A 22,252-nucleotide genomic window follows, 5' to 3' on the forward strand; every position below is an offset into this window, starting at 1 on the left:
GAGTTTGAATTAAATGCAGATTTGCTGACTTTGTGAACCCGCTAGCAAAAATCTTTGGCCTACAAAGTACATATCATCTCCCCCTTCCAGCCCTCCAGACTTTCTGTGCACAGCAAAGCCTCTCAATGCCCCTGATCTCTACAGTCTCTGCTCACTAGACATCAGAAAATTCAGTGTTCACTTCATCTTTTTTCCATCCAAAGAATTTGACCTAAACCAGTAACTTTTAATATGTTAACGTCTCATTAAGAATTTTACACTACTGCCTTCAAAATGTATCACATATAGTTGAAAAAGGACATTTAGTATAACACAAACTCATCTGTGGGTATCTATGACAAGAAAATATAGTAAATCATTACACGACCCTCTTGTAAACTCTGGGAAAATTCATACACAATTTCTACAATAACTATACCTTAATTGTCCATGTTCCAGGCTCTGGGTCTTTGACATTTACTACCTTTGCAGAGTTGTGGATATTTAGCAGTTCATTCAGTCCTGATCCTTTACTGATCTGCTTACCTAAAAAACAAACAAGCAAAAAGAAACAAATAGAGAGTAAATACAGTACTGCCTAAAAAACAGTAAATGTAATATTTTTCTTCGTGTCTGATGTACAGTTGATATTTGACTTACTCACTACTCAGTTGAGTCAATGACATTTGCAACACTCAAAATCCCCTGTAAGTTCTTGCAGGGAATAGAACACTAGAAATGCTCCTTAATTTTCACTCTTTTCATTCATGTGGGAGCCTTAATATAACCTTCAGCATTACAGTTGCTGGGTTTCCTTACAGCTGTAAGTAAAGCAAGTTCTCTTCACAGACAATACTCAGCTCTCAGTGAAAGAAGGCAGCACAGAAGCAAACTCCCTCAAAGGGGATCCTAGAAGACACTTAGCCTAACCCACATGGCAGCTGCCAGCCCTCCCACTGTTCCATCCTGCAGACCTGTTCCAAGCTGGATAAACCCCACAATGGATAAAATCCACACGTAAAAATATTGATAAGCAAGGTTCTCTTGGCAGACAAGAATTAGCCTGTGGCTAACAACAGCAGGAACGCTTGTAAGATCCTCACAGAAGATTTAGCCTGTTAGACATCATAGACCTTGACAGAAGTTAAGTTTTCATAATGGACCATACCACACTTCATGTGTACACCTTTCTATACAAATATATGCATGGTTCTATGTAGGAACAGGTTCCCTGTAGAGGAATTTTTCTCCCCCAAGGCTGACTGAGGAGTACCATCATCAATCAAAACAGGTCTGGATGTTTCAGAGCACTGAATGGAAAGCTTAAGTTACGGATGGGATGTTCCAGTGTCAATTTTTAAGAGCTTACCAGACAAGCCTCCACTAACTTCAGTTAAACTACATAGATTTAGATGCATGGAGCTAGCTAACCTACAAGAAAGGAAAGCAGACAGATGGGGTCAAAGCTTCAGCTGAGCCTGAGAGTTGTACCCAGGATTGTGTGTTATTGTGGTTTGAAGGGACACTGAGTAAATCTCTTTCCTGTAAAGAAAGAAGAATGCCTCAGTGGAGGACACCCAGATTGTATTGCTGGGAAATAACCCTGTGCATACAATATTTTCAAGATACTATAACTTATGCTATATCCTCAGCCAAAAATCATTCAAGGAATACAAAGTATGATTTGAATTTATTTCTGGAGGGCTGGCTCCAGGTTCCTAAGGCATCAACATAACAACAAACAATAACAATAAACAGTAGATTTGTTGAAAATACTTTCAACTACAAATTAGCATCCAAATATGTGATTCTCCTTCCCCACCACACACTGTTCAGCTACAGATGGGTGCATGAGAGAGGATTTGATTCTGAATGCTCTCTCAGTTCAATGAATGTGGAGCTTGGTTTAGCACTCACCACATAAAAACAACCATCATGTGCGATCCATTAACAATGGTTCAATGAGTATACAAATATAGGATATGAAAAGCAAAAGAAAAGTATCCAGAAATTTGGAATGCAAGGACAAATACCAAGAAAGCAGAAGGAGGTGAGAAGTGGTCAGAATAGGGAGGATTTCCAGGTTCCAAGTGCATATATCCAGAGATCCTGTATTTGAAACAAAAAATAAAAAATAAAAAAAATCCTGAAATCTTGGTACTGCTTTTCAGAATTGGAAACACATTCATGGATCACATAAGTATGGTCTTCCCTGTTTGAAGACAGTAGAGATTATTTGTCTTTTTCATTCACTTTAATGGTATCATAAAAAAAATCACAAACTACTTCACCTAATGGATCACGAATCTCAATTGCTGGTGAAGGACCACTCAAGGACACAGTAACCTCTTTTAGACTTGGATCAAAAGGGATCTGCCAAGTATTTACAGCCATGGTCAAATGGTCTGTAGACAAGAGATGCACTTTGGAGGCTTGAACCGCTTCTTCGACCCATTTCAACACCTACGAAAGAAAGTAACCGTCATTATTCTGTTGAAGTATCATAGAATCATAGAATGGCCTGGGATGAAAAGGTACCTTAAAGATCATCTAGTTTCAACCCCCCTGCTCTGGGCAGGGTTACCAACCAATAGAGCAGGCTGCCCAGAGCCGCATCCAGCCTGGCCTTGAATGCTTCCAGGGATGGGGCATCCACAACCTCTCTGGGCAACCTGTTCCACTGCCTCACCACCCTCTGAGAGAAAAACTTTCTCCTAGTATCTAACCTAAATCTCCCTTGTCTTAGTTTAAAACCAATCCCCCTTGTCCTATCACCACCAACACATGTAAACAGGCATTCACCCTCCTGTTCATACACTCCCTTCAAGTACTGGAAGGCTGCAATTAGGTCTCCCCAGAGCCTTCTCTTCTCCAAGCTAAACAAGCCCAGTTCCCTCAACCTTTCTTCATAGGAGAGGTGCTCCAGCCTTTGATCATCTTGGTGGCCCTCCTCGGGACCTGTTCCAAGAGCTCCACATCCTTCTTGTGCTGGGGGCCCCAGGCCTGCACACAGTATTCCAGGTGGGGTCTCATAAGCGCAGAGTAGAGGGGGACAATCACCTCCCTCTCCCTGCTGGCCACTCCTTTTTTAATGCAGCCCAGGACATAGTTAGCCTTTCGAGCAGCAAGCGCGCGCTGCCGGCTCATGTCCAGCTTCTCGTCCAGTACTGTCAATAATATTTGTCAATATTATTATTAACAATTAATTTGTCAATATAATTAATAATATTTGTACTGTCAATAATATTTGTTATTGTTTTCTGTTGAAGTACTGTCCCTACTGTCTTGCAGAGATTCCATGTTAATTTGTTGTAATACAAGACCCCAACTTTCACCTAGGTTGTTTGTTGTTTTGTTTTTTAAATCATTGGACATCACACAGCTACCACATCACACTGAGCAAACAGGCTGGTAAAGGACTTGCCTAATACAGTGACAATACATTAATTTCAATGAAGATATTCTACAGACAGTGTAAACAGGATTTGCACTCATATCAGCAGGACGCGATAGCACAGGAATACAAAAAGAACTGACATTATATCACCTCTGCACTTGGAATACATCGGAAAAAGAACCAACACCAAGTGAAGGCACGCTTCTGTTTCTACTTCAACTGTTCACATCAAGAATACACACACACAATATGACAAAACAGATCACCTGGAAAAATAACAAGGAACAGAACTATATTGTCTTATCTGTGGCATTATCCGTTCTGAAGTGAATAGGCTTACTTGACACATTAAGGAAAATATATTTTCAAAAATATTAATAGAATCACAGAATCATCTAGGTTGGAAGAGACCTCCAAGATCACCTAGTCCAACCTCTGACCTAACACTAACAAGTCCTCCACTAAACCATATCACTAAGCTCTAAATCTAAACGTCTTTTAAAGACCTCCAGGGATGGTAACTCAACCGCTTCCCTGGGCAGCCCATTCCAATGCCTAACAACCCTTTCCGTAAAGAAGTTCTTCCTAATATCCAACCTAAACCTCCCCTGGCGCAACTTGAGCCCATTCCCCCTCGTCCTGTCACCGGGCACGTGGGAGAATAGACCAACCCCCAACTCGCTACAGCCTCCTTTAAGGTACCTGTAGAGTGCGATAAGGCCGCCCCTGAGCCTCCTCTTCTCCAGGCTGAACAATCCCAGCTCCCTCAGCCGCTCCTCGCAAGACTTGTTCTCCAGACCCCACACCAGCTTCGTTGCACTTCTCTGGACTCACTCAAGCACCTCCATGTCCTTCTTGTAGCGAGGGGCCCAAAACTGAACGCAACACTCGAGGTGCAGCCTCACCAGAGCCGAGTACAGGGGGACAATCACTTCCGTAGCCCTGCTGGCCACACTGTTTCTTATGCAAGCCAGGATGCTGTTGGCCTTCTTGGCCACCTGAGCACACTGCTGGCTCATATTCAGCTGCCTATCAACCAATACTCCCAGGTCCTTCTCTGCCAGGCAGCTTTCCAACCTCTCATCTCCCAGCCTGTAGCGCTGCTCGGGGTTGTTGTGCCCCAGGTGCAGGACCCGGCACTTGGCCTTGTTGAACTTCATACAGTTGGCCTCAAGCCATCGGTCCAGCCTATCCAGATCCTCCTGCAGAGCCTTCCTACCCTCGAGCAGATCGACACACGCACCTAACTTGGTGTCGTCTGCAAACTTACTGAGGGTGCACTCAATCCCCAAATACCACACAATCTACAACCAAGATCAGCATGGTGTTGAAAGGAGTAAAGAAAGATCTCTATAGAGCATCCACACTTACACTGTAGCATTATATTTTCAAATAGAAATTAGCAATACAAATGCATGCGTATTTCTGGTCATACACCACTAAATACCTGAAGCAAGAAGGAAAGTTCCCTTATTCAGGTGTGTTGACTAATCGCCATTTATGGACTTCGTTGTTTTTTGGTTTTTTTTGCTTGTTTTTAAATCTAAAGCACCTAATACAGAGTACTGTTAGACACAGAATGCAGGACAGAATGGAGAACAATGCTGTGGAAAATAAAGTTCTGTGACTAAAATTGAATTTGTGCTTTACAGAATTTTAATCCTTAACTGTACTGTTTTTAATCAACAATTATCAAATAAAAATTCAAAACAGATGTACATCATCACCTAACCCCTCTGTGAGGAAAGCTGGTTCCACAGCAGGCCCACCAGCCAAGACGGCAGCGCCTCTGTGAAGGCCTGCTTTGGAAGGGAGAACGCTGCATGGTGGTGAGGAAAAGAAAGTGAGAAACAGCCCTGCAGCACCACGGTGACTGCACAAGATTTTGAACCGAACAATAAGCTAACCTGGATGTGTCACCTACCAGCAATGGAGGGCTCTCAGCAGTGTATTTGTTCATACATTTTATACTAAAAATGCCCAGGAACCTTTGCATCTTTGCACATATGTAAAAGAATTTTAAATAAAGGTCATCATCCAAAAAACATGTGAAGTGGTGGAGGTGTGTTTTCATAAATTGTTATCCCTGTACTACCAGGGATGCCTCACCTGTGACATGCTGAATGCTCCCAGTGCAATGTGAAGCAAAACAGCATTGGCCATGTAACAACAGCGCTGTGTATACGCCACACAAGGGTCTGCGTTAGCAAGGAACTTAAGTGTACTTTAAAAAGAACATGCAAAAATCAGAGTAAAATCAACTATGCTACTCAAAGCCTCTGAAGTAATAGTACCCAAGAGAGAAAGACCATTTCTGTAACAGCTAGTGATACCAGCTATTCAGCAACTGTTTACTTTAGATGAGCTGTTGAATGCTGAAACAGAAACAACAAGGCTTCAAAAAGATCCAGCTAATTTTACATTTTACTTTTAAAAATTATACGTTTGGCTCCAAAAATGCTTCCCAAAGTGATTTCAATCTGCTCCACTCATGCTACACTGAGATGACTGTGCCACTTGTTTGTGGTAGGTATGTGGAAAGGTTTCTAGTTAATTCCAAGATCTTACCTTTGCAGGAAAGTTTTTAAACAAATTGTAAAATTTAATTAACCTACATGAATTTTCAGAAGAAAGGAATTTTCCAGTCTAGCTTAAATGTGTTTCATATTAAGCAAAATAAATCAGGTCACAAGGTAAACTTCTGCATCCTTGTAGAAGTTTTACCAATAGGTAAGTCACACTGTTATTTATACACAAAATTCTTTCAAAACTCAACCCACAATGCCAAAATGGCAACCCACCCATTGAGTGCTCCTGGACCAGGTCCTGCGCTTAGTTCTCACATTTGTAAAGAATCGGAAGGTCCAAGCCGTCAGCAGCTTAGCTCACTCCCATTCACTAGCCTTGTGAGAGACGATTCTCTGCAACTTGTTCAGTTTTCTAATAAAATCATTATTTCACAATAAAAATAAACTAGAATTTGATTTCTCCCCAGTGCAGCATAGCAATAACTATCAGACTTTCCCAACAGGCTGCTTTGCGACAATTTTACTTGCTGGGATGAACCCTGAATTGCCTTTTGTCAGCAATTCTCCCTTCCCTTCCTCCCCTTGCCCCCCCACCACCACATCTCCCAAAAAACACAACCAACTTTTTTATATTACTAATTAATCATGATTAATTTTTAGTTGTATTAATTGAAACTGTGTTTTTTTTTTCCTTTTACAGACATAGCCACCTGTATTAGAAAGCAAATGGAAAGAACACAATTCTACCTAGATCAATCTGGAAACACTACTAAAGCTTGACAAACCATCTCTCCGCATTATAAACCAACACAAGATACCTGGCCAAGATTGCTCTAAACCACTTCTGCACCGAATAAGTGATTTAAGTTTGTTGGGATCACAATGATAAAATTACTAATGGAGAACATACATGATCCCAGTGATCCCAAAGCACTTTGCTGATCTTTGACTTAGCTATTGCTGCGGTCATGCTGCAAAACAGATAGTTGAAGGATCTGGATTTAAAACAACCCAAAGAGGGGGACATCTTAAGCTGCAGTCACCAAAACTCCATAGCAAATAGCTTCAACAAAAGAATTTAAGGAAAGCCATATCCATCCAGATTTAAAACAAAGAGCCTGTGGGTTTTTTCCCCTCCCATTATTTCTCTTAGACTACTACATCATATTAATTCCCCTTAGAAAAGATCTCACTTTTATACAGCACAGCTCGCTTCAAGCCACTACAGTGCTATGTTACAGCTTGTAAAATTATGGGGGGCAAGTGGGAAGGCTCTCCAGTGGGAAATTTATCAGCAGCATGCAACCATTTATTTCAAAACAAAAATCTAATCAAAACAAATACTTTTATGAGCCCCAGATATCCTTTTTGGCAGAGAGGAGTGCTGAGCCATGGAAATCATTCCAAAAGCTCACTTTTTTTTCCAAAGGTAAATTATATGAGGCCTTGGAGCCTATAAAAGTATTAGAAGAACAAAGAACACTTTTAAATTAGAAAAGGTGTTTTCAGCAAACACAGTTAAGTGAATCCAATCCTCTTCTACTCCCCTTTTGCTATCTGACAAAAAACCAATTTCAGTTAACCATCAAGTCAATTCAGACAACATTCTGCCACAAAATACCAACACCGATTAAAATAACACAGAAAAGAACCTACCCATCAGCCCAGCCCTGTGCACGTCCATTGCTGAAAAAGCTAGTATACTTGTAACTGTGATGCTACTCTGGTTATTCTAAGGAAAGCTGCTGGTCTTTGGGTAAAAATAAACATATCTAGCATTAAAATGGTTCTGTTTCAGCTTCTTCTGAGCCACCCTTCTTCAAACAACAGTCAGACAGCACCTCTTGGGCATGTTCTGCAAAGACCAGCTATCAACTATTTCTGTCTGTGGAAGGGAACCAACTCTTTAGCTTCTGGCTTTCCTGTTAAGACAATCCAGCATAGTACTCGCTGCATTAAGCCATGCTGATTTTGGAAAGGGAATGATACATCTTACCAGAAATGGGAGCTGAGCATCCTTGATAAAAATCTAGTAAATAGTTCATTAATACATAATCAAACTAGATCAGAAGTCTAATCTGAAGGGCATATAATTATCTGTCTATGAGTCCATTAGTAATGCAAAAATACAGGTCCACAGGTTAGTTTCTGCATTGCTTTGTCAGATTTCATATGATTGAACTACTACTATATGATCCCAGATGTCTGCATAAAAACAGAAATAAGTTTATACATATTTGCAAGACAACACATTTCAGAAGTTGTAAATCACAATGATTTGATTGATTTCCAAAGTTGTATGCTGAATGTGATTGGTTATGGCATTTCTCAGTACATCTGGAAAAGTTTGGTAATAAACTTAACCTAACGAAGTGAGAGAGAGATGACATGTCTGACACAGAACAATTTGAACATACCGCCACCAGCACACAATAAAAATAGCATTGATCTAACAGCAGATGACCAAAATTGATATGACTAGATCCTTCAGGAAATCTCAACACAGAGAATTAGTTGTGTTCTCTTTCCATGAGAATGGAAGGTGACTTCTTCTCCATTTCTACCCTTCTCCCCTCTTCAACTCTCACTTTACAATTAAGAATGTTCATTCAAAAACTATTCATGCCCACTAATCCATTGCAAGGTTTAAGTTAGCACATAAATGCAATCATAAAGCATTTAAACTTATTTTTTTAAAACAGTAAAACACACAGAGCCCCCCCCAGAAATACATTTTTAATATCCCTTTGCTTTCAGAAAGATTCAAAATGACAGCTTCAGAGAGGAAAAAAAAAAAAAAAAAAAAAAGTCTTGTATTTTTAGATCAATTTAAGCCAGCTGAGTTAAAATTAAGGGAATCTTCAACTGGATGGATGAGTACATGCTAAATTTTGGAGTCTCTACTATAACTAGATAGTTTCAGGCATAAAAATAAATTCTGAGGAGGTAAAAATACTTGAACATTTACCAAGGTCCAGTCCAAGTCCAGAACAGAGATTTAGCTCAAACTGTAAATCTTTACCAATTCGCTTTCTGTTTTAAACGAAAACTGTCTTCCACTATGTAAGAGTTTTCCCGATACCCTGAGGATTATTCTGCTATAGTTTGATAATTTACCCTGCTGGAATGGATATAAAATTAAAAAGACTAGTATTACCATAGTTTCATCTCAGATATGTTACATGAATTTCAAGGATACTAGGTTTCCATTTGTGTATCTGACAGAACAATAACATTTACCTTCTGGTTCTGATTGCCTATTAGTATTATGACACTAACTAAATCCCTTCATCAACTTTCTGGGCACACAAAGTAGAAGGTGCCACAGACCACTCAGCATGGATTTTCCAAGGGTGGTAGTGGTTAAGGGACTGAACTCTACCCAGGTTACCATTAACGGCAGTTTGGTCTTTCTTCTTTCACTCTAACAGCTAGGCAGTCAGATGAGGACATGAATACACAAATCACTGCCAGGATTTTAAAAGTAGTACCTCCTACTTTTATAGCTTATAAGTGAAATCTTAAAACAAAAAAGTTTGTATCTTCCACTTTCCAAGTCTATGAAACAAAAATTAGTAGCGTCACCAAAACGAATAGTGTTTCTGAAGAGCAGCCATGCCCATTTTGACCTATTGTGAATACACAGTAAAATAGTGTTGGCTTGAGAGTTTCAGGAAAATCCAACAAACAGTAAACATCAGACATGGGCTCTCAAGCACATATTATGCTAATGTAGTCTGACATTAGGCACATGGAAGTGTATTACCTTATACAAATATATATAAAGTATAATCTTTAGACCCTCTAGTTCCTTCTCTATATTTTATATTCACTAAATTGACAAGGGTTCTGTCTTCATTCCTTTAATTTTAGTTTGTGCAGTTACCTTGTGTAACTCCCAAGCTATCACATTAGCCACACCACCTTAATCCCTTTGGTACTCTTTTACCAGAGGGAGAAGAGCAATACCTTTGTATCTCTCGGAATTGTTATGGGAAAAGACAGAGCAATGCTTAGGAAGTACTCTGATACTACAGTAAACCTTAGCTAAAATTTCAGTTTATGAATTGTATGCAGGCTGGCTGATGACCATGAAGCTATTTCAATTCTCTTACAGCAGAATTTGCCCTTAAAGTAACTTTTCCCTGGGATGATGCATTTTGTGTTGTGCAACTGACATTACAGAAAAAAAAGAGAGCAAAACCACCTCTGTTTTTAACACAAATATACATCAGAACTGGAAGCTACTGTGAGTAGCTTAAATTCAGAGCAGAACCTAACCTCAGTTTTTAAGCACATGTTTCTGAGAATTTTTCAAGTTCAAAAGTGAAAATGGAAGCCAAGAGAATTACCCAGATGTCGTTAGTCTGGCAATAACTTGCTTGTGAAGTTAACTTTTTTCCCCCTGAAGCTCAACAGGCGATTCTGAGAGATGCATTTCCCAACCCTGTCATTCCAATAAGGTTTGCAATACTGCTGTAACACTGGTTTTGAAGTAGCTTTTTTTCCTTTGGGACGCTTACAGAAAGCCCCCAAAACAACTGCAACTTTTGTTGTTCTGCCAAAATCTGACTCGATTAATATTATTAGAGGGGGAAGGGCAAATGCAGAAATTTATAACACTTCTCCAGAGAATTTGCTCTTGCAACCTGCCCTGCTGTCAGGTCATTTCTTGGAATGCATACTGAAACCTGGAAAATATATGGAGAATGGTCTCTATTCCCATTTGTTTATTCTTAGTCTCAAGAATATTTCTCAAACAGTCAAAGCAACAGGATTTGAAGTTAACTGTTTCATTGCTTAACTATATGTAGGCTCTTACTTCCATCCAAAGAGAAAATATTCTAGTAATGGATGTAGAAAAATATGACCAAGACACTGCATGTGAAAATTATACTATGAAAATATGTCCTAGGTTGTACATAAAACTATACGTTATACAGATCAAAAAACATTACTGAAAGAAATGTATTAGTACTGAACCTCGAGCACTTCAAAATTAGGAAACACAGGAATTAAGTCTGCCTGCTTTCAACTATCCTTAAAACATCCTCTTTGCAGTTGCTTTGTGACAGCCCTTACGTACATGATCACAGTCTATTTCTTCCAGAGAATCCAAGTTCCACATAAACCAAAGAAAGAACAGCTGTAACTACTTCTCTTGCTTGGCATTTACTGTACAATCCGTATCTTCAGAGTAGAAGCATACTCTCCCAGGCAGCATTCAGCTGCCTCAGCCATGAACCATTCCCTTTTTCTGTGATAATGCATGCTGACTGCTAGGGAGGGAAGGAGGGAGGGAGCAAGAAGGCAACAAGAAACAGGGCTAAGCAATCGACCTTAACGATATGCCGCAGTTTTGTGCTTTGACTTTGCTGCCTTTGTGTTATTCTTGTAAAACACTGGAGGGGCCTTTTACACTTTTAGCAAAGTGAAACAAAACTTAAAATGATTTCCTCTGCAGCGACATCTAAACATACACCTGGTGTTCATCCCCACTGCAGACCTTTAACGCTGACCCGGGCCATGTAGGTGTAACTCAGAGTAGTTGTCCTCAGTCAGGACTAGCAGCCAAGAGAAGTAGGATGCTTTCCAGCAGGTTTGAGATTTCTGTTCAGAGCAAAGAATTCATCGCTGTGAAGAATACTGGGCTCCATACCAGATCCGTGTGAACCTACAGACATTCACCTTCTGTGCCCTGCCCACAAACATGACTCCTTTTGTACCACTTCTTTTAACGTGTTCTGTTACTGCTCGTCCAATCTCTGTCCTCAGCTCCCTTCTTACCTCCTCTCACTCACATCATCGCTTATATTCACTCACTCAAATTCCAACCTTTTTATTTTGATTTTTAAATCTAGTCCCATTCCCCTCTCCAGTCACTCAGTAACACCCTCTTTTACACCAAAGTCAATACAATGTCTCCAGCCACCTTCACAGTCACTTTCAGTTCTCCTCCCATCAATGTTCTGAAGCCCGTATATGAAACATCCACTTCTACTTATTTTAAAAATCATTAGGAAAGCTGTATTTTTAAGCAGGAGAGTCTAACTCTAACCAAGGGAGAGTCTAACCCACGTTTAATGAGGATACTCAATGCATTTTAATTTGGAGCAATTACTGATTTTGTAGGCTCTGACCTTAATTTGCAGCCATGGAACTTTACTGCAGCCAAGGAAACCTCAGACTACTGAAACACATTTCAAGATAAGGACTTAAATGCTTTGATAAGACAAGCATAACCATCTTCCTAAGACAGAGGCAAAAACAAGAAAGCTACTGTTCTTTCATCTAGAAGAAACTTCACTTTCAAACTGACTCACTGAGATAAACCTCTGAAGACTAGGGACCAGCTGGAAAACTTCAAACTGAAGACTACTTAATGAATCTGTAGGTAAGTACAATCACATTCACAAATCATTAATAAAAGTAGAACTTCAAAACCAAAATTTGAATAGTAAATCTTTCGCTTTTAAGAATTATGAAATACTTCTCCTCTCTGACAGGCCTGGAACCATATAACCCATCAGATTTTTCCAAATATGATAAAAACTTATTTGGACTCATACTATTTGAAACCTGTAATGTTTTCTTTCTTGGACAGAGTTACCTCTGCAGATGATGGCAGACATTATAACCCAAACCTACAAGAAATCTAGAAGAAGGTTTAGGTAATAAAACCACAACTTGTATTTTGGACATTGATAATATTCTTATTTCTCCATGCACAGAAACTTTTCCAATTTCTTCTAAAAGTAAGAGAAGAAGGTCATGTTTTGAAGAGCTTCATTCAGCAAATACATGAGTAGCTCCACTTAACTCTCTTATTTCACACTTTTCTGGCCTGAAGCCAACGCAGCTTGGCCAATTGACAATAAATGTGACCAAGTTAACTGTAGCATTATCATAAAAATCTTTTTGCAGAGGTGGAAAAAGGGCAAAAAGCTTTCTTAGTCTTCTTGACAACACAAGCATTGGAAAAGTATCAAGTACTGTTTTGTTGTGTTTCCTTGTAGCTAGTTATAATATTGCTTAATTCTGTTCATTCTGAACTTAAAGCACAAAGGGCAAGGATGAGAGCAATGGTTTGAAACTTTATACACTAAAAATAGCTTTGTTTATTGGGGGGGGTGGGGGGTGGGGGTAGGATAATCAAAAATGTTGAAGAAAACAAGACATTGGTTTGGCAGGGTATTCACAGTCTTGGTTCTTTCCTAATATACAGTTCAGCATTAGTCGTCTCTAGGCCCAAAACAGTGACTGTGCTTTAAAATTTATAAACTTCATTCTTCACACATCATTGACTACTCAGATAAAAAGGAGAGAGAGTTCTGTGTCTGATGAATCTGAAATATATACCATTAATAGCTAATGCTGATTACTACTACAACTCCTGTTCATTTGCATCCATACAGTAGGGCATATGTTCCTCGAAAAGTAGTATTTCTGATCCAGAACCGAAATCTGCAGCAAAGATTTTATTTGAGACTGTAGACTTTTGGTAAGCTCATTTTCACAGTCCCCTATCCCAGAAGTAGCTGTATGTAAGCTCACTAAGGTGTTGTGGTTTTTTTGTTTGTTTGTCTGTTTTTTTCTTTTTAAATGCAATTTGTTCAGCAGTTACGGTGTAGGACTTCCAAAAGTGTTGTAGAGTTTTACCAAGGGGACCATTTGCAGCCTATGATCACTGAAAGGAGGTGTAATTATATAATGCAATGCATTCGTCCACCACCACCCCCACACCCCCACCCAAAAAAAAACCACAACCACAACCTGCAAGAATAGCACCTAACGATATCATCACTTGTCGGTATCACCCTCTGGCTCTTGTACAGGCTGTGGGTTGTCTACCCCAGAGATGAGAAGCCCCATTCTTTGCTCAAAGAAAATGCTGAGATGAAGCAGGAAAGAGGTAGAAGTGGCTACTGAAACTCCCTGCTTGAAACCTTACTCAAAATTCACAGACAGACCAACAGTTCAAACAGAAGCTGGTATTCTTAGAAATGGAAAAGTGCTAAGTTCAGAAAGCAGAAGCAGACAGCCAACAGTACAGTGCATGTCAGCTCTTAACAATATGGTACTGCCTATTACATACAAGTCGCTTCTGCTCACTTACCTCCCAAAACCAGAAGCAAAACAAAACAAAAATACTTTATCCTCAATCTGCAGACCTGACAAAGAGCATTTCCCATTGGCAGTATCGTGACTCTTTCAGTATAAAGGGATTTTATGGAGTCTCGCAGACAGAAGTTTTACCCTTCTTACACAAAAAATTGCAAAATGCAGATCAGAAACTGCACAGTCCCAACTGTCGATTTCTTTTCCTCTAACTTTTAACCTATCTAATTCTGGGCGGATAAACCCTTCGGGGAAGTTCTTCCTTTTGATCACTTTCACATCATTGCCAGTACCTTATTACGTCCCCAGTAAGAATTTCAATCTCACTAACCAACAGCAGAAAACTGCAATGCATGTCCAACATTTGTCACTGTCAAAGTTTTAGAAATAAAAAGAAAAGGAACAAACTGAAACTAAAGTTTTATTTAAAAACCTCATCCAGTTATGGCCTATACCAAGAAGTCAAAAGGAAACATTTACAACATGTATAAACAACTGCAGCTCCCCAAATAACTAATGTGTAATTTCATCTCTCTCCAAATTATTTTCTCATGCACTATTGAAATTTCATTTCTGTCTAAGAATCACTGGAATTTTCAAAGAAAATATTCATTCAAGGCTGTGAGTCAACAATTACAACAAAGCATTTCACCATGACTCAAAATTACCATTTGACAGCAGAAGTGTCAAAAGTGTTGAAAAAAAAACCTCAATTAAAAAGTATCACAGTTGCTTTGTGAACAATGGAAGCCTGCTAGCTTACCTGTTCATAACCTTATATCCTGGCTTATTAGTCATCCTTTGCTTGCTAACAAAGTGTTCATTTAAAGCTGATATTGCACTTGCATTCAGAAGAGTAAAGCCGCTGGTTTGACACTCACACAGCACAGAATTGTCCCTTATATTAAAGGCTTTCCTCCTGGAAGCTTTCCAACACAGGCAGAGGGAACTTGGAGAAGCTCTGGTTAGATATGGCAGTTCAGACTTCCCTAACATAAATAAAATTCATAGAATTGAATCCTGATATAGCAGATGGAAAGATGGAATGTCCATATACGAATTCGAGAACATTTAGAATTTCTCCTTAATCACACTATCAGGTCATTTAACGACTTAGAGAATAAACCCCTGCCTTGTTCTATATAGCAGAATTTGGGCAAATTTACCTCATTAACTTGCTTTTTGTCCAAGTGAAAAACTTGACCAGAGCTCGTCGAGGCAATTTCTTCGTAGACTTTGTAACCAATATGATCCCTGTCATCACAGTCTCCAGTTAGCACAAATACTACCTGTATTAAAAAATAAAGAAATCAAATCCAAGTCACATAGTACATGGTGAAAGCTTTTGTAGGAAAACATTTTACAGCTAGTATGTAGGCCTGACAAGAAAAGAACTGTATCACTCAGCAAGGGTTCATATTACTTTACATACAAGGACAGACATACTGTATTCATTGCTGGTGAAAAGAACAATGCAGAAAGGAACAAACAAGAATAACTTTATAAGTCACACTCATCTATCAGCACTCAGACTTCACAGAACACTCATTTCAGAACAATATAAGGACATCCACATAACTGGAATGCTGACCATATACTGGCAGAAGTTTCACTTGCACTATTTAAATTAATAAAAGGAACATTTCTTTTTAATGTTGTCAATTAAGTTCTTATTAATCAGATCAGATACCTCTTTATTTAAAAAAAAAAAAAAAAGAAAGTTCCAAGAACAGCAGTATTATGATCCCTTCCATAAATAGAGATCTCATTAAGTCTCACATAGTGGAATTTTTCCCTTCAGTACGGCAAAAACAGGGCACTAAAGACATAGACCAGCTCAGAATGTAAATCCCCTCTGTACCTGTGATTGTTTCTGTTGAATGAGCTGAAGTACTTCATGTGCAAGTCTATAATCTTTGGATCGTGCATCAGTAAATACATAGATGAAAGAACCGGGAAGAGAAATTTCTAGAGCGATCTTAATTGCTCCAATGCTCATCTCTGGACAGTCTCCTCCACCCTGTTCACAATTAGAAGAAAAAGAAATTCTAAGAAAAAGAACATACTAACAAAATTATTTTTCTTTTCGAACATTCAAGGCAGACACTTTCTCAGCTTCTAATAATTTATTCACTTTTTTTTTTTTTCCGAAGCACTGTACGGTTTCTGCAAAGTGCAGTCACAAACTCACAGACAAGCAGCAACTACAATAATTCCTTAGGGAAAATAAAGTCAAAGGAGGAAATTGTGGTTAGCACTGAAAATGGCTGGTGTCTCTTATCTCTTCTGGGAGCATCCAGCTCCTGCGACAGCTCCATTTCCTATACTCACACGCTCCCTTACTGACTGGCAAGTTAATGGCTCCAGTAGTGCGCAGCAGCCCCGGGAGGTCACAGTCAGAGGTGCAGATGGGAAGTGACCTCAGCCCAGCAGCGCTGCTCTCCGGGAGGACACTCCAATTCCAGGACAGCAGGAACTCGACCTAGACACCATGGGGTGGGCAGTGCCAATGCTCAGCAGGTGATATTCCCAGTGACCTGCACTGCTGCGTAGACAGCTGCACAGCTGAAGATTTTTCAGACCATGGATTTAAACAAAATGCTTCCAAGTATGACTGTATTTAACTTTATGGGAAGAGAAGTTGACCCTTTCAGAAATCAAGAGTTAGAGAAAAATACTGTTTAAATAAAAGTTCACTTTCACTTACGTAAAAGTTTACTTGACTTATGGAAGACAGAATTTTCCAAACAGCTGAACACAAACTATAAAACCCAACCCTGCACACAGCAACAGATCTCTGCGCTTTCAAGATTAAATACAGAAGTCATTTCTTGTGTTTCTATAATCATCATGACTTCACACATTTTACACACAAAACTTCATAGGCTGGGAAGGAAGAAGAAAAAAGATAACACAATTGTTGCATCAGTTTTTAGTTCTTCAGATGCAATCAGAAATTATGCTTTGAGATTAAACATTCACATGGGGGGGGAGAGGGGGATAAAAAGAAAAATCTGCCTCCCACAGTCCCCCAGACTTTAAGAATTTCAGCTGACCCCAACAAAACGTTCACATCAGTAACAATTTTTAATCTGTTAGTATCTCTGACCTGATTTAAAAACAAAAATATCTCCAAACTTCTCATTTACGTTAAAGAATAGGTACTTGGTCATTTTTCTTTTTGGTATGTCGGTCCTTTCTAAATGTAGCCCTACTTTAATGGGAGAAGCAAGTGGCAAATTCCAGAGTGCCTGAAAGTCAAGAGATAATTCCGATGTGCTAAAACGTTTTTGGAGACCTTCATTTAGGCAATGCTTATACAATCCTATGGGACAAAGCAATATACCCAAATGATTTTTTTTCCTCCTCTTGCAAAGCCAATGTCATCTTCAGCAAAAGACTCTCCTACTTAAAGCTTTAATTTGTAGGCAAAATCAAGATAATATCTAATTTCTCAGGTACTGAGAAGGTGGCTGTAAACTATCCCACTTTTGGTCTGCTAGGTTACTGTTTCACATAATATTTTAAGTGTTTTATGTGGCAGCATCTGCTGATAGGAGAAACACCATCAAGCTAAATGGTTGTTCTGACAATAAGCATGAACGTGTTATTTTTATAATGTGGAAGAGAAGTTTACTCAAAAGGCAGCTAGGCAGAACTAGTAAACAAAAATATATCAGCTTTATTACCAACAGTTTTCCTTTCAACATTTCCTGCCTTTCTTTCCAAACTCCAATTAAATATGATTACGATTGCCTTGTGAAGTTTTCTGAAAAAGAACAGGGGTGACAACTACAGCTCAGAAAGTTTTATTTTCCTCTCAGTTTGGACCCGCATACAGATATTTGGGTTGTTAGCTCAGCTCATCTGTATTATTCCCTTTCTTGGGTCTGAATTTAATATTGATATAACTATTTATTTAAATGGCATTGTGTCCACTTACACAAAGATAACTTTAGTATCTAATTTGAAAGGTGTTATCAAAAACTCTTAAAGAAGACTGATTTTGGTAAGTAATTTGTCATTTTTATTTTCAGGAACACCCAAATAAGACCTTTTCATAACTGCTCATACAACTTTATAGGCATCTGTACCGTGGGATCATGCAGCACTCCCTATGCTTTAAAAGACTTTATATAGACAAGATTTCATTATATTGCTTATGCAAATAAGCGATAAAAACTGTAAAAAACTGTAAAAACCATTGTAAAAACTGCATTTAGTATAAGGATACACTAAAAAATCTGGTTCCCTCTTAAAAAAGAAGTGACACTAAGAACGCAAGTACAAGTTATTGTCATGCTGCCCATAAGAATGATTCACACATCTGTTCATCTGTTAGTTACAGATAAAACGTGCAAAATACTAACACCTTACCCAGTGTCAAAGGGGTACTTTCTTCATCAATTTAAACATAAAAAGAACAGGACGTACTTTCTTCAGTGAGATGTACACAGACTAATCTTTACTGTTGTCAAGTGCCAACACAATTTCCAAGCCTATTTCCAATGTCATATCCAAACACTCAAATTGTTCTGCACCCAGATGGATTTTGTTGGAAAGTAAGAGCTGGGTTTGTCCTGATATCTTGGGAGGGTAAGTTTCACAGATAGAAATGTGCTAGGAAGACTAGCTTGTTTTATATATACATACAACTAAAATAATTTAACTTCACCTTAATTTTAGCCTTGTTCACTAAGATTTGTTTTACAATCTTTTTCAAAACGCATCTATCTCAGAATTTCCCCTTCCTGCATGTTGTTCATTCTTGCATCTTTTCACCACCTCTCTAGGAAAAATACCCATAATGAACTTTATGGAAATGCTCACATTTTCTGGGAGAACTACTGCAAGATATCCTATCAGTCCTGACCTAACCACTTTTTTAATTTTTACTTTGGTCCTTCATCAATATAAAGAATAATAGTAAATCAGTTAATGTCTTAGTTCGGTGGAATGAGCACATCTTCAAAGTAATTATGAAATATGCAATCAACCAGGATTAAAGACAGAAATCTTAAATTCATTAGACAGTGACTTTTAAACAACTTGCTAGCAAATTAAGAGTTTTAAATTCCCAAAAGCTTCATCTGATTCATACCCTTTTTCGAAACAGTTACAGTTACAGTTATTTTCCAGAATAGCTATTACGAAAACAAAAAATAAACACTAGAAGGATTTTTAATTTCCCTACAAAAGGGAAAAGCACAACAATGACTGGCATTTTCTCTCTCCTTACAAATTTACTACGGTTTTCTCAGAATTTCAATCTTTCTGCCAAATTTTAATCTACTCATTCTACCCCAACTAGCACCATCGACTTCCAAACAATCTTTTATTACAGGGATTAAACCATATGCCCATTTCTAAAACATTGTTCTTTAAGTCAGAAGTCTGTCCAGCACTACTGACTCAGGCAAGGCTCTTCCCAAAACAGATGCATTTTGCTTGATTGAAGAAGGTAAGACAGTAGGATCTTTCAGTAAAGGTAACTCCACTCCCATACCTCTCTTTCCTTCCAGCACCTGATCCAGGTCTCACTTGCAGTTCATTCTCACATCAAAGAAACTCTACCAAGGGAAATATACTGGTATACTGGCTCAAAAAACAAAACAAACAAAAAAAAAAAACTGCTCATTTCCAAAGCATGGCTGGGGAAGCAATTCACAGAGCTTGGATAAGACCAGAGAACCTAAACAAACCTGTTGCTTTTGAATCAGGAGGTGCTGGTTAACACAGGGCAGCGGAGGAAGTGCATATGTCACATTTAATGGGTCTTAGAGTCCTGTACATGAATTAGTTCACTAATTGGAACTAAGGAAATAACTTCCAGAAAACAGTAAAACAGTTCATATAAGTGTCTGTGAACAAGTGGCAGGACTAATAAAATGTAAAATAAATACTGCATTAAGTAACTAGTCTTTCTTGTATTACTGATCAATTAACCAAGTCTCTGTATAACAATGAAAACTAAGACAAAGTAAATTGTAATCACAAAGTAAATTGTAATAATAAATTAAGATGACCAGAGAACAGGCAGATGACAGTTTGTGCAGGTAAAATGACCAAGATAGACAGCCTACCTCCAGATGAAGCATTACAGAAGGAACACTAACAAGAGAGGAAGGATTAGCGGGAGGGAACTGGGCCTGGTGCTAGAACCACACAGAGAACAAACACGTTACTCACCTGAACGTAAAGCTCCCTGAGTTCAAACTGAAATTTCTTGGGATCTGTGGTTATCGTCACCGGACCAATTTCTGGGATATAAAAAATAAAAAAAGGAAAACGTAATATGAAGGAGACACAAAGCTATCAAAAGAATTTCAGCTGAAGAGTTAATGGTTTTTCAAATTGATAAAATTTGATAATAAGAAAAGAAAGAGTATTTAACAGCAGAAAGGAGGACTTTAGAAAGATATATCCCGCGCTGCAATCTGTAATTCCAAACCTAGTCATGCTACCATCATTCCAGCATTACTACTTGTAAGTGTCTTAAGGATTTATAGGCACATAAGATGTACTGTGTTGTTTCTCTCACATACATTTATTTTTGACCCATCATTTCACTGCTCTCAGGAAACACAAGGGAACAAAACCCCACAAAACAAAAGTGGCTGCACCAGAAAATCATGTATTTTACCTATACAACTCTTTCTGAAAAACACGAAGGAGAGGCTACCTGAAAAAACTACCCAGCAGCAGTTGCCAGAAAGAACTGTGGAAGCATCAGCTTTATTCATGGTGTTTGCCATGTTGTTGTATGCTGAACAATGGCACGGCACCATCCAAATGAAGCCAGCCATGTCGGCACATAACGTGTCCGAGAGCTCCACGAGCACACTAGCTGCACCACAAGCCTCCCTCTGCTGCTCAACAATTGCCTTCCTAATTGGTATCAAATGTGATTCTAGGCAGCTGTTTTCCTGAGGCTGCTATTTCCGGACAGTTTACCTCAATCTAACTTGGCATCCCCGCGCTCCGTGCGCTGCCTGCCCCAGGCCCGCATTCCTGCTGCTCCCAGCACAGAGACAGGCACTCATCTAGCTCGGCAAGCTGGTTCACGGCACTGAGCCAAGCACAAATAAGTATGCACATCGGCAAGAGACAAAAATTGATTTCCACTAGCTTAGTGCCCCAAGCCACCTCATAAAGAGATCAGCTGAGTACCAGCACACAAAGCGGGATACGATTACGCAGTCAGGATGAAAGAAAAGCATGAGACTGCCATGGTGCCAATTTAATTCAGCTGCAGCTTGCATGGAAGTGCTGCCTCAGCAGACCATGCAGCGCTTTCCAAGCTCTATAAACTTTAACATGTACTTATCATCCATGTAATCTAGACATTTGTCTTTCCTGAACAGTCCAAAGTTTTATTTCACTGGAGTTTCAACATCAGCCATCCCTAAAGTTGACTACAATCACACTTGAGTTTGCTTGAGGGGCTGTATCTATGCATGCCTTAGCTGAGTGTAGGCTTTTAATTTGGTTAAAAGTCACTCACAAGATCACAGAAAAGCTCTCCTAGAATATTAAAGTGTCTTGACGGTTTCTTGTATGCCTTTGATTTGAGCCATTTCTCTGTGAGCATTACTTATTACCCGAGTCAAAATGCTACGCTACCACCAGAAGAGCCGTTCCAAGGACTCATGCACCGAGCTCTGTGAAGTAATTGCCTAAAGTGACTAGGAAAATTAAACTAATATTCACATTTTGAAGAAAATGTATAGCACTGAAGGAGCTTACAGGATGGAGTGTAGCTGCACTACCTAAGTGTTCCCTAGGCCTCCAACCTTAGATGTAACCGCAACTGGGGGCACCTGGTGTGCTGACTCTAAGGAACAGCATGGAGTGTAGAGCGGAGTGGAGACACCATGGCTAGGCTCTGTGACAAGAGGGGGAATCAATTTTTCTTGTGCTCACTGGGATTGGTAGGCTGCACATTTGCTACCCTGAGACAACGACCTGTCATGTTTTTGACAAAATGCTGTGCTCTAGTGAACTTTGCTCATTATAATATCATTACAATACCAAAACACACCTCCATCCCAAAAGCTACCTGCCTCCAAGGTGTGACCACCCCTCACTGCGCATGCGGTCTGAATTTCTTGGAGCCTGTACCTTTAAATGAAAGCCAGAAAACTTTTTACCAATCATAAGCAAGATATGTGCGACTAGAGTCGCTCAAGCTCCACCTAAAAGATAGAAAACAATATAAGCTGGCTTAAGA

The 22,252-nt window shown here is 39.2% G+C and overlaps 1 protein-coding gene across 1 annotated transcript in view; it reads right to left on the reverse strand.

Annotated features, from left to right (window-relative positions):
* Positions 1–22,252, reverse strand: part of HMCN1 (hemicentin 1) — a 200,588-nt gene that overhangs the window by 148,525 nt on the left and 29,811 nt on the right. Inside the window, 5 exon segments of the mRNA XM_040565286.1 lie at positions 419–525; positions 2,271–2,442; positions 15,189–15,311; positions 15,884–16,042; positions 20,212–20,282. Of these exon segments, the coding sequence (XP_040421220.1) occupies positions 419–525; positions 2,271–2,442; positions 15,189–15,311; positions 15,884–16,042; positions 20,212–20,282 (632 nt within the window).

Source organism: Cygnus olor, chromosome 8 (assembly GCF_009769625.2).
Source record: "Cygnus olor isolate bCygOlo1 chromosome 8, bCygOlo1.pri.v2, whole genome shotgun sequence".
NCBI lineage: Eukaryota > Metazoa > Chordata > Aves > Anseriformes > Anatidae > Cygnus > Cygnus olor.